The sequence below is a fragment of the Grampus griseus genome (assembly GCF_964374135.1).
Source record: "Grampus griseus genome assembly, chromosome: 3".
Taxonomy (NCBI): Eukaryota; Metazoa; Chordata; class Mammalia; order Artiodactyla; family Delphinidae; genus Grampus; species Grampus griseus.
The window spans coordinates 159,404,655-159,417,363 of record NC_139019.1 but is presented as its reverse complement, the minus strand read 5'-3'; the positions used below and the strand labels follow the sequence as shown (position 1 = coordinate 159,417,363).

The 12,709-nt window shown below is 52.1% G+C and overlaps 1 protein-coding gene across 3 annotated transcripts; it reads right to left on the bottom strand.

Annotated features, from left to right (window-relative positions):
- Positions 1 to 1,988: 1,988 nt before the first annotated feature.
- HSH2D (hematopoietic SH2 domain containing) lies at positions 1,989 to 10,474 on the bottom strand. Of its 3 annotated transcripts, none has more exons than XM_082651818.1 (6): positions 10,388 to 10,474; positions 8,354 to 8,501; positions 6,532 to 6,621; positions 5,373 to 5,538; positions 4,707 to 4,841; positions 1,989 to 2,598 (listed from the first exon to the last, which is right to left on the bottom strand). In XM_082651818.1, the coding sequence occupies exons 2-6, from the start codon at positions 8,476 to 8,478 to the stop codon at positions 2,074 to 2,076; spliced, it is 1,041 nt and encodes a 346-aa protein (XP_082507944.1). In that variant the 5' UTR covers positions 8,479 to 8,501; positions 10,388 to 10,474; the 3' UTR covers positions 1,989 to 2,073. The 3 variants fall into 3 exon arrangements, with proteins under 3 accessions (XP_082507944.1, XP_082507945.1, XP_082507946.1); XM_082651819.1 differs by lacking the exon at positions 10,388 to 10,474 and adding an exon at positions 9,008 to 9,049; XM_082651820.1 differs by lacking the exon at positions 10,388 to 10,474 and having other exon boundaries at positions 6,570 to 6,621; positions 8,354 to 8,470.
- Between the last annotated feature and the right edge of the window lie 2,235 nt (positions 10,475 to 12,709).

Sequence of the window (12,709 nt, the reverse complement as noted above, 5' to 3'; positions counted from 1 at the left end):
GGGTACTGCGGAGGAGCCGGGCCAGAGGAAGGCAGGGCGACCCCTCATCTCAATGTAGAATCTGGTCTCCCTGGGCTCCGGGAATAAACACACATCACTGAGTCACAGCTGCTCTGAAAACATGTTTCCCAACTTTAACCTGGCAGACAGGAGGGAGGCAGCCAAGGATCTAACCTCTGTCCTCACTGTGTGATCCTGGGTGTGGCTGCACCCTCTCTGGGCCACAATCTCCCCATTTGTACAAGGAAAGGGGTGACTTCTGGATGTCTCTCCACTGAGAGGGCTGGAAGTGCCTCACTGTGGGTCTCGGTGGGCGGAGGCGAGGTGTGGAGATCAGGCCCATGCTGTCCCAGCTCAGGGCCTCCCAAGGCCCAACCCTCGACTGCTCAAGTTGCCTTTTCTCCCCTCAATCCCCGAATTCCTCAAGGGGACTAAAGCTTCACCTCCTCACTGATTCATTAGAATCGCCAGAGGAGGCCTCTGGAGAGGGTGTGGTGGCGGGAATGTTATTCACTGAGGCTGGCACAGTGCTTTACAGTTCAGGAAACACCTGCCATTCTTTCATCACATTGGCTGCCTGTGACATCCCAGCAGGGTTGGCTGAGGAGAACTCACACTTCGTTCAGAGGCAACGGGGTGACTTGCCCAAGGCCACACCTGAAGTCATCTGCAGAGGTGGACTTGAACCCAGGCCCACTTCACTGCACATCCCAGACCTCTACATCTTGCAGATTTGGGAACCCCCATACCCAGTCCACCTATAGTCAGCCTGGGGGCCCATCCCATGTCCCCAGTCAATCCAAGGAGTGGTCATTCCTGCAAGAGAGACAAGCCCCCCAGGGACCCTCCCAGACACCTCCACTGTGTATCATTTCTAGGGTGTCCACTCTTGCCCTAACCCCCATTTATTAAGCACCTACTGTGCGCTAAAGCCCTAGGTTTTATTTGAATTCTGCTGGTTCATCCTGAGAAAGAGGGACTGCTCTTCTCCCCATTTTCCAGATGAGGAAACAGGCCCAGAGATGTCTAGTGACTCACCAAAGGTCACACAGCCCCACAACCCAAGATTCCCTCCAGAGCCCATCCCCACCCACAGCCCTAGGCTGCCTCTCCCTTTTTAAAGGAAAGGGCCTCTTATGCCTCTCCTAAAGCCGCCGTTGATGTCAGGAGTGCTTACTGTGTGCCAAGCCCTCCACAAGTTTCATCTCCATTTGCACAAGAACCCTGAGAGGAAGGCATGAACAGCCCTGTTACAGACAAGGCTGTACTCTATGAGGTGTGCCTAGGTTACGTGGGGAAAGGGCTCAAACTGACCTGGCTTCGAATCCTGGTGCTGACACCCCAGCCATGTGACTTTGGCCACACCTCTTCTCCTCTCTGAACCTGGATCTTCTTTATTTTTTTAATTTTAATTTAATATAATTGTTTTGGCTGTGTCGCGCAGCTCGTGGGATCTTAGTTCCCCGACAAGGGATCGAACCCAGGCCCTTGACAATGAGAGCATGGAGCCCTAACCACTGGACCGCCAGGGAAATTCCTGTCTCTTCTTTAAAATGTGCAGAATGGGGGCTTCCCTGGTGGCGCAGTGGTTGAGAGTCCACCTGCCGATGCAGGGGATGCGGGTTCTTGCCCCGGTCTGGGAAGACCCCACATGCCGCAGAGCGACTAGGCCTGTGAGCCATGGCCACTGAGCCTGCGCGTCCGGAGCCTGTGCTCCGCAACGGGAGAGGCCATAACAGTGAGAGGCCTGTGTACCACAAAAAAAAAAAAAAAGTGCAGAATGAACCTACCTGACGGGCCTGCTCAGAGGCATAAAAGAAATAATGAACATGGAGGGTCTGGTGTGAGGCTAGGCACAGAGTAGGTGTCCTAGACGCCACTGCGGTAACATTATTATTATTACTAATTATTATTAAAATGACCAGGTCGCCTTACTGGCAATCGCAGGACCAGACCCAAGCAATGTCTTTATTACATTCCTCAGGTCCCTGAGGGCTAGTGGGTCATGGCAGAGAGCAAAAGGTCCAGGTGTGAACGGCCCCCGGCAGAGAGGGTCCCAGAGCCGGGGCGAACCTAGCAGTACCCAGGGGCGAAGGGTGGCGGTGAGCGGTACTCTTCGGGGAGACAGTCCTGTGGTTCTTGCGAGCCCCTTGGCTCCGGTTTGGACACGTGTGAGGACAGGGCCCTCACGACTGCCTGGTGCCAGTCCCTGACCCTCGAGGTTGTCTCGCTCCAGCTGACTGACCTTGAGGCTTTCCTGGAGGGCTCATCTCTGTTTCTTGGAGCTTGGGGGTCTGTGAAGACATTATTTTTCCAGGCTGAGTCCCCTGCTCCAGCTCCAGAGCCATGGGTCACCACCAACGGCTTGGCGTCCCAGAGCGATGAGCTCGCAGCCACCAGCTGGGATTTCAGCTCCTGCTGGACCTTCTTGCCCGTCCGGGGGAGTATCTTGAGATTCCTCCAGATTTTCTGGCGGGCCTCCTCAAGAGGAGCTTTCGGGGGGCAGGAGGAAGTAGCTTTCTCCGTGGATGCCCCGTCCGGCTCTGCCAATGGCTTCCCTTCTTTTCGCCGATGGAGCAGGACTGGGTTTGTGAAGGCCTGAAACCGAGAGCAGGTGAGACCTGGGGCTACCCCGCCTACCACAGCTCTGAATCTGCCCCAGAAACTGGGATCTGGGTTCCACCCAGATGTCCTGGGGCCAAGAAAGTCCCAAAGAGAACCCCCAAGCCTGATCCCACGACCCACCCTTCCTGTCTCAGTAAAGGGCTTCACTGTCTCCCTCAGTGGTTGGCAAACTTTTTCTGTAAGGGGTCAGAGAGGAAATGTTTTCAGCTTTGCAGGTCAGTCTATGTTTCATCACTCACCTCTGCTGTTGTAGGGCCAAGGCAGCCAGAGATCACACGTCAGTGAGCGAGCATGCCTGTGTTCCTCTAATACTTTATGGACACGGAAATGTGGGTTTCATCTGACTTTCAAGGGTCATGAAATACGATTTTTCTTTTGATTTCTTTCAGCCATTCAAAAACATAAAAGTCATGCTTAGCTCATGGGCCATACAGAAGGAGGCAGTGGGCCAGATGCGGCCCTTGGGCAGTAGTTTGCCAACCCCTGATCTACCAGGTTGTTCAGGCCCCAAACTTGGGTGTCATTTGTGGCAGATGCTGTCCATGCCCCATCCACATCCCTTTGTCTTGAGCATTTTGGTGCCTCCAGCTCCACTCCCAAGTGCCAGCAGTGGGGACTCTGCCTTGGGGACTTCTTTGGCCACTTTGCAGACCAGAGGTACCAGAGAATTAAAACCTCCCAGAGACAGCGCTTGACTAATGACTGATGGAAGGGAAGATCAGTACCACAGCTCCTCGTCCCTAAGGTGGGATAACTGACGTGCGTGCTCCACAGAGTCCACAGGGGTAACCCGCTCACTACAGCAGCCTCCTTTGGTGGCCCTCTCTCTCGTGACCCACTTTCCTGCTCCCCTCATGGCACCTGCTGGGATCACTTCCCAAATAATGGATGACTGGGGGACTCAAACCGTGACACCGTCCCTCTTCCCCTCACCCTCCACCTCCAAGCGATCAGCAAGATCCACCTTTAGGGCTCCCTTTCTAGTTTCTCCCACGTGGATACTGTCCCTGCCTCCTTCCCGCCCCTAGACAGCCCCTTCTGCAGCCGGCAGCCACAGGGAACACCATCAGTCCCACCATGCTCAAGCTCTCTCATGGCTCCCCAGCACACCTGGAATAGATCCCAGCACCTCACCCTGGCCCCAAGACCCTGCATGAATGACCCCTGCCGACTCTGGCCCCTCACCTCCCAACAATCTCCCTTTTGCTCACTCCACTCTGTCCACACATTGGCTATTGTGGTTCTTCTGTTTTTCACCCTGAGCCTCAGGACATTTGCATGTGCTGTTTCCTCTGTTTGGAATGCCCTCCCTGCATCTCTGTGTGTGGTTGGCGCCTCTTCATCCTGAATGTCCCAGCTCTATGCCACCTACTCCAGGAAGCCTTCCCTGACTGTTCCCCCACCCTCACCTGCAAACCCACTGATGTGCCAGGGCCTCTCTGAGGGACAGGAGAAGCAGTGGTGAACAAGTCAGATTCTCAGGACTCCCAAAGCTCACAGTCTGATGGGAGAGGCAGGCAGGAAACATGAAAACTCATAAATAAACAAGACTTTTCAAATTTTACAGACTGCTCTGCTGCAAATGAACAGGGTGATGTGATGGAGAAGGCAGAGGGGCTACTTTAGGTCTGCTGACTGGGGAGAGCGATACTTGAAGAAGAAGTGATGAAAGAAGCCAGGCATGGGAAATCTGGGGGCAGAGCACACAGCACATGCAAAGGCCCTGAGGTTAGCTTGATGTGTCAGAACAGCAGAAGGGTTGGCAGAGGGGCTGAAGTTGGGCTGGTGATGGGTAGCGGGACCTGAGATCATAGTTGGGATTTTAATCTCAGTGCCTTGGGAAATCACTGAAAAGTTTTTGGAGTTTTTTTTGGCCACACCCCACGTGGCATTGGAAGTACAGAGTCTTGACCACTGGACTGCCAGGGAAGTCTCCCTGAAAAGTTTTGAGCTTGGAGCTACGGGATCTGATCTTCATTCTAGAACATCTCCTCTGGCAGCTGTTGGCCACCTCTGCTCCTGCATCCCCCTGCCCCACCTCCCACCTTCCAGATTGAAGGTGCCAGTTTTCTGTCACATACCTCTTCAAGTGGGGCCATGGGACAAGAGGAGGGATTCTGGTATTTGCTGAGGCCAAGAGCAGAGCTGGTGGCTTCCTCAGCCAATGCGTCGGAGAAAAGGAAGAGATCCTTATAATCCGCATTTGCTGGATCCTTCTGCGGGGCAGAGGGGACATGCAGCTTAGTCCCAAGGAGGGTACAGGGATGGGGCTGTGGTCCCAGATCCTGGAAATGGGGGCTCAGAGGTTGCCCCATCCACAAACCTTGTAAGGAAGAATGCCCCTCCCACAGCAGCTACTGAGGGCTAGGCCCTGCCCTCTGGGCCTTATAAGGAATATGCCACACTCACAGCCCCTTCTGAGGGCCTAGGCCATGCCCATCAATCCTTATAAGGAGATATGCCCCTCCCACAGCAGCTTGTGAGGACTGGGCCCCACCCACTGAGTCTTATAAGGAAATATGCTATTCCTGTAGATCAGCCAAGGTTATACCTGGCACATGAATTCCTGTAAAAAAAATCAGCCTGCGGGCCAGGGAACAAGGACCAGGAGGGGCGGGGCCACAAGAGAAACGGGGACCGCAAGAATGACAGAATCACAAGAGGCTGAGGGGGCTGAGGGAGCAAAAGAGTCTGGGGGGCTTGGCCCTTGGGAGAGCGCTATGGCCCTTGGGGGTCCCAACCCTCACCTGCTGGCTGGGCTGCGTCAGCAGATCCCCGTGTGGCCGCAACGGCTGCTGCTGATGGAAGGTGACCAAGGCAACTAGAGAGGCATGGGCTCTCTCTTCCCCAGGGATGATGAAGCTCCCATCGTCCAACAGTTTCACCATGAAGTGGCGGCAGCAGTTCTGAGCTCTGCGGAGACACTGCCATCTCATTCCCCATCATTCTGTCCCCACCCCCCAGCCCTTGACCTGGCAGCATCATGGCTACAGCCCATCTGCCTAGATTCCTTTGTAGGCTCCTCCACTCACTAGCCATGTGACACTTGGCAGGTGACTGCACCGTGCCTCAGTTTCCCCCTTTATCACATGGGGCTACTAAGGCTGACGTCAGGACTTCTTGTGAAAATAGAACAAGCTACTGCAGGTAAAAGCTTAGCTCCGTGCTATAGATCAATAGAAATGACAACAATGAAAACTGGTACAGGTACTGAATAAATGCTCCATTATTTATGAACGGATGCATTTATTAATGGACCACTATGTGCTTACTACGTCTCATTTAATCCTCCCATTATGACTCTGAATTAATTTTAGCATTCTTATGTTCCAGATGAGGACTTTGAGGGAGGAACAGAAAGGGTGAGTAACTTGTCCAAGATCACACAGCGTCTTAAGTGGCACAGCCAAGCCTTGGACTGCGTGACTAAAAGCCTAAGCTTTTCCCTCTATGGGTAACTCTGTAATAGGTCCATTTAAAAAATTCCTTTGGCCTGGAATCCTTTTGAAAAGTAGTTTGCGCTGCTGAATCCTCTAACTGAGATGCTGGATCAGGCATCGAGAAATTAAGGAGCTGGGCTGCCCTGGTTTCCCCTAACATGTCCCCCTGAGTGAAGTCAGGGAGTTGACATTTAAATGGTAGGAGAGAGAGGGGTAGTAAGGGGAAATGCAGCTGCCACTCTTGAGTCCTCAGCAGTTCCTGTTCTCAGACACACAGTCTCAGTTACTGCCAGGCCCAAGTCTGCTGGTTACAGCCAGACCTGCAACTGCCTACTCTTCAGTTAGATCTGGCCAGACCCTCGCACTGGTTGCTCACTGAGAAGTTGTTGTATGAAGCACCACTTGCTCCTCCAAGGAAGCCCCGGAGCCCTCCTGTCCCTGCCCTGGCCCCTAGCCCCGGCCTTACTTGTAAGAGAGCGTGTAGCCCACGTGGCTGTGACTGACCCTGATGAGGAAGGATCCCAGTGGCTGTGACTCCAGCAAGTTCTCGGCATCCCTGGAAGGGCAAATACAGGAGAGAGATGGCTAAGCATACTGGCCAGATGTCCGGTATACCAGTCATCCCTGTACTGGTGCCCCTGAGTCAGAGAGGCCTGTACTTTTCTGTTTTCAAACAAACAGCCTAAAACCCCTTCTTTTCTTGGTTATTTCAGAGCTTGGGATATTCAGGGACAGGGGTGTTCTCCCAGAGTTGGCAGGAAGCCTCTGATGACCTTGACCATCTCTCAGAGCCCCTGTTTGCCTTCCCAATGCCTGGAAGGCACCCCCCAGAGGCACCTTTGGGTAGATCGAGGTGTCACAGGTAATAAAGCAGGAGCTGCTCTTAGATGCATTTGATTTTAAAATCCAGCACTGCTTTTCATTAGCTGTGTGACCCCTGGTGAGGGTCAGTCCCTTTGTGACCTTCAGCTTCCTTAAGGCGAAAGTAAACTCTTAACTCTCAGGGCCCACTTGAGGACAGATGATGTGCATGCAGCGTGAATGTGGGAACTGCCAGCTGGTAAGAACCCACAAAGATGCTCACTACAGTAACTCCCCTGCATATGAACCTTCAAGATGCGAACTTTCAAAGATGCGAATGTATTATAAACCTCTTACAGTACACTACTCTTGGGCTGGCCAAAAAGTTCGTTCAGGTTTTCCATAAGATCGTATGAAAAACCCGAACGTACTTTTTGGCCAACTGAATACATAGCCAGTTGTGTTAGCTGGGTACCTAGGCTAACTTTGTTGGACTTAGGAACAAATTGGACTTCCGAACACGCTATCAGAATGGAACTCATTCGTATGTAGGGGACTTAGTGTATTACTGTTACTCTTATCTCGGGTTCACAAAGAGTAATGTGGCCTTCTAGGAGACAGAATGGGGATTTTGGACCCGAGCTGTCTAATACAGAGGCCACTGGCCACGTGTGGCTGCTGAGCCCTTGAAATATGACTGGTGGGAATTGAGATGTGATTTTAGCATATAGTACGTGCTGGATTTTGAGGACCTAGTGCCGATTACATGTTGAAATGAGAATATCTTGGATATACTGGGTTAAATAAAAAATATGATAAAAATTAATTCCACCTGTTTCTTTTCACTCTTTTAACAAAACTACTAAAAAGATTTAAAATTGTAATGTGTGGCTCACATTGTATTTCTTTTGGTGCACCCCAGAACTCAGAAACCATGTCCAGTTCCTCCTCTCTGTGGCTTTCACAGTTTCCTCAACTTCCTGCATGCAGAATGTGGCAATAAATGTTCTAGTCGCCATTTATTTAGAGCCAGCCCCTAGGGGTGACTAGGTGGGTTTGTTCATGTCCTCAGAGCTCAGTCTGATGTAGGAAGTGCATGTTGGTTATATCCCTGATGGACTGAGAGCAGCTGTTTGGGGCACTGTGTTAAGAAAAATTCTGAGGCTGCATTCTGCCATCATTGACTGGTGAGGTTGCATCCCCACCTGGGTGAGGTGGGGGGCAGGGGCCTGTCAGGTCCCTGGCAGTACTGGTCTGGTGGCCACTTGTATAGAGAAAGCTGAGGACCCGTAACCTGTTCAAGGTCACATAGTGAGTCCATGGAGGAGGCAGGATTCAAGTCTGGGACTCCAGAGCTCTTTTCACCCACCCTCTTAACACACTTAGCTGAGCTAAGCCCAGAATTCTGCAGTAAAAACCTGCCTAGAGTCGGGGAAGACAAGGGAAGAGGGTGAAGGGCAGGGTGGAAGGTGTGGGTGTGTCCTTACTCTCTTGAGATGGCACCATGGAACCACTCAGGGACCCCTCCACAGGTCAGCTGGTCCACCTGAGTCTGCACGAACCAGTCCAGTCTTGGAGGCAGTGGTGGGGGCAGCTTTCTGGCCTCTGTCATGGCTTCCAGGGGTGAGGGGTGACCTGGGAATGGGAGGGAGGAAAGAGAGTCAAGCCTGGTCCACCTCGCACCTTTGCTCTATTCATGCAGCTCATGGTGTTTCCTCCTATAAGAAGTCCTCCAGGCTGGACAGAACAACAGGATTGAAGTCGGCTTGAGTTTCTTGAGCACCTACTATGTGCTGGCACTTTATGCACATTCATTCATCGACTTGTCCCAAACCGCGCCCCCCCCCCCAAGGATTTTTCCTTTTCCTTTTATTCTTATTATGTCATTACTACAAGTATTAGAAAGTCCCTTTTAAAAATATATGTATTTAAGAACTGAGTTTATTTAAATATTAAGTAACTATCACTGTCCTGGGAGGGACGTGGAGACGGCAAAATGATAAGTGAATGAATGAAACAGCAGGTACACAGTGGGTGCCATAAAAGGTTGCCATGGTTTCATTAAACACTACAGAGATGTGGCCCCAAACAGTTGCTTCTGTCACCATCGTCACCATAAGTGGTGGCTACCGATGGCACACCTATAACTTGTCAGGTGCATGGTTAATTCACACTCATTCTCAGCAGTTTTAAGCTCAGGTACCACAGGACTTCGTGAGCCAAGACAGAGAAAACAGAGCTGGAAAACAGAAAGAAAACAGCAGCGATTTGCAAAACAGTATTAAGTCAGTGAAAAACCAGCAAAAGGGTTGTGCCCTGCTGGGTTGTCTACACATGACCCCTCACTTTTACCCTTAATTCTGTCCCCAAACTGAAGCTCGCCCCTTCTCCTCCCACCCACTGGTCTAACTTTTCAATATCTCAGAACGTCTTTGTTACCAAGCTGTTTCCACAGGGAGGGGATGTATTTATCAACCCAGTCAATATTGACTTTCTCCTGCCAGAAGACAGACACCAAGCACACCCTCTGGGGAACGACCCAAAGGAATTCTGCAGCAAGTGAAATTAAATAGATCCATTAAAAAATGTTAAATGAAGCAGCGTGACAAATCAGTTGAGCCCAATCAGAGCCAGGCAACCTGGGTTCAAACCCCAGCTCCCTCACTTAGCTGCTGTGTGACCTTGAGCAAGTCACTTAACCTCTCTGTGCCTGAATTTTCATCTGCAATTTGGGGCTAATGATGGTAATTACCTGAGAGGATACAGTTGGCACAGCAGTAAGCACTGTATGTATATAATGAACATTCATGAATCCCGTAGTGACCTAGCATGAGGTAATGTTTACAAGCTTGTTCTTTTTTTCTACCAGGAAGAACTCTTACTTATCCTTCAAGGGTCAGCAAAAATATCCCCCCTCCAGGCAGCTTTCTTGCCTCTTCTCTAAGACAAAGCCCTGGGCATCCCTCTCTGTCCCTCACCTTCCCCACCATTCTGGTCTAGCCTTGCCTCATGGAGCTGGAGTGTCTCTGTCTGGCTCAGTCTTCCCCATATTAGGAGCTCTTGAGGACTGGGGTCCAGGGCTAGGTTCTTTTGGATTTTTCTGGGTCCCCAGCATCACCTGGCACTGGGTGGGCACAGAGGAGGGTGCAGGGCTGTTGGCTGACGAATGAAGTCATACTGTTTTAAGCTTCTGACCCTGGCATTGAGGCCTCCCTCACCCCTTCATCCCCACATCCTTACTCTACCCAAAACTGATCAAGCTGTCTCTCCTCTCCATGTCTTTGCCCATGCTGTGCCCCTGCCAGGAATGTTCTTTCCCTAATTCCAGCTCTATTTTCCAATGGTCACCTACAAGTGCCCCCAGAAAATTCCTCCTGCCTCTCTGGACCCCACCAGCCCTGTCCCTCCTTCTGGCCCAGCCTGGCCCCCATGTGCTATCTTCTCAAGGGTGGAGATGAGGCTCAGGGTCTTGGGGCCCCGGTCTCACTCAGCATGGGGTGGGTACAGAAATAGGCACGTACCTGGGAGAACCCTGTGGGGGGGCCAGAGGCCCTCACTCTGGCTGTGCCCCGGCACCTGCAGGAGCCTAGGTTTCTGTTCAGGGACTGCACGTCAGCGGGGTGGGGCGTTGCCCCAAGTGGTTCCTGTTTCCTTAAGTAGGTGAGCCCTGGGCGGGGACTAGGACACCGCTGTCCCTCCCTGCCCCCCGCCCCGTCTGCAGTCTGACGGAGCTGCTGAGCTGCATGCAGGTGGCTGGACACCCTTGCTCCATCCAGACCTCGACAAGCCTTTATTGAGCACCTACTGTGTGCCAGATCCTCAGGGAACAAAAGAGGTGACCCCAAGACAGGCATAGGTCCTGCCCTCCCAGCATCTATAACCTGGTGAGAAACGAAGAGAAGTGAGAAATGATTAATGTCATTGTTTCAAAGTGGACAGCCTGTCAGGAAGGGGGAACTGGAGTTGCAAGAACCCCACAGAGGGGGGCCTAACTGATCTGGAGGAAAGGGCTTGCTGGGGGTCAGGTAGGAGTCAACTTGATTGCCGGGTTGTTGCACAGAAAGAGTGCTCTAGGGGGAGGGAACAGCACAAGCAAAATCCCTGAGGCAGGATTGAGCCTGGACAGACTGAGGCCTCACTGCGTGCCACAGGGCTACATTATGACTTCCTCTGTAAGAAAACAAACAAAAAAAAGAACACACCCATTTAAAATTATTTTTTATAACCTCCTTGATATCAAGACTAACATATCCTGGGCTGGATTTATTTTATATATTCATTATTATTGTATCCATTTTTTTCTCCTGATTTTAAAACACTAAAACATTTTGGGGGCCCCTACACACATTGTGGGCCCTGAGTGTGGGAACCCCTACCTAACACATCAGCTAGTCCCAGATGCGTGCTGGCTGCCTCACCCTTCCCCGGCACACAGGCAAAACCACTTCCTCCTCCCTTTTCAGAGAGAAACGGCCCAGATCCTTGTGGCTGAGCTGGGGGCCTCCCTGCAGACCTATCACCCTGGTGCAGCTGGTATAGATAGCCCCCCATTGCAGGCTCAAGATGGATGCCATCATCATCCCCTGCTCCTGGGGTTGTTGACGGGGGTTGGGGGTGGTGGTGCTGGCCTTGTCTGGAGCCTGCGGGTCAGTAAGGCTCAAACAGGAGACACATGGAACCTGGTTTCTCACTCACTCGCTGTACGGCTTTGGGTGAGTCACTCAAACTCTTCTGGGCCTCAGTTTCCTCATCTGTGAAGTGGGCACGAAGATAGCCCTCCTTAGTCACGTGACGACGATTAGGCAAGACAACCTTCAAGCATGCAGCATGGGGCTCAGTTAAGAGAAATATTAGGACTCTTCCCTGTGACTTAAGCTGATGCCTTTGTGCCTGGCTGGGGTAGATGCAAGTTTGGCCTCCAGTTCTCACAAGCTGGGCTGCCTTGGGCAACTCATTTCACCTCTCTGATCCTCCATGCCTTCCACGGCCCAGTGGACCAGGTCCCAACCTCGAGGAGAAGAGCAATTCTTTGGGCAGGGGATCAGAATTGTCCAAGAGACCCTTGTCACTTAGAAAGTCTGGTCATCGGGGATCTCATTTACATAGAGTTCAGTCTCCAGAAACATGGGGTGTTTCAGTTCACCTCCAGCCTGTCCCCCTGAGGCCCAACCACAGAGGGCACCACCCTGATTAGCCTGACCTGCCTGGGGGGGATGTGGTCTTTCCCAAACTAATGTCCTCCCTGAGACTGTCACAACAGAATCATCCCCCATCTCTTGGTGGCCACAGTCATGAACTGTGGCCCTTGAACATGGCCCTCAGAGGAACATTCCAGAAGGGGACCAGCAGGGAGATGGTGGGGCTGGGAGACTCCAAGGCCCCTGCCCCTCTGAAGTCAGCCCCTTACCCTTCCAACGTCAGGTCTGGGCTTCTCACTGGAGGCCCCAGTTGGTGAGTGGGACATTCACTGGCCCCTATGTGGGGTGGCTCTCGGGGTAGGTGGCCACAGTGGTGTCTCAGCCCAGGGATATGCTGGGGCTGTCGATGTCAGGGGTGGGGAAGCCCTTAGGCTCTGTCAACTCTGGGCTTTACGCAATTTCACAGTTCTCTCATTCTCCAATGCCTCCATTCTATTCATTCATTCCACAAAAACTGATTGAGCCCCAAGTGTGGGCACCATGTTAGATGCTGGGGATGAAGCAGAAGACAAAACAGGCCCTGTCCATGTCATGCTGGAGCTCATACTCCACGGGGAGACTGATGCCACAGAAGTCCACATGCGGGAGAGGCTGGCAGAAGAGGAGACAGCAGGGGCAAAGGCCCCGGGACAGGAACAAACTAGG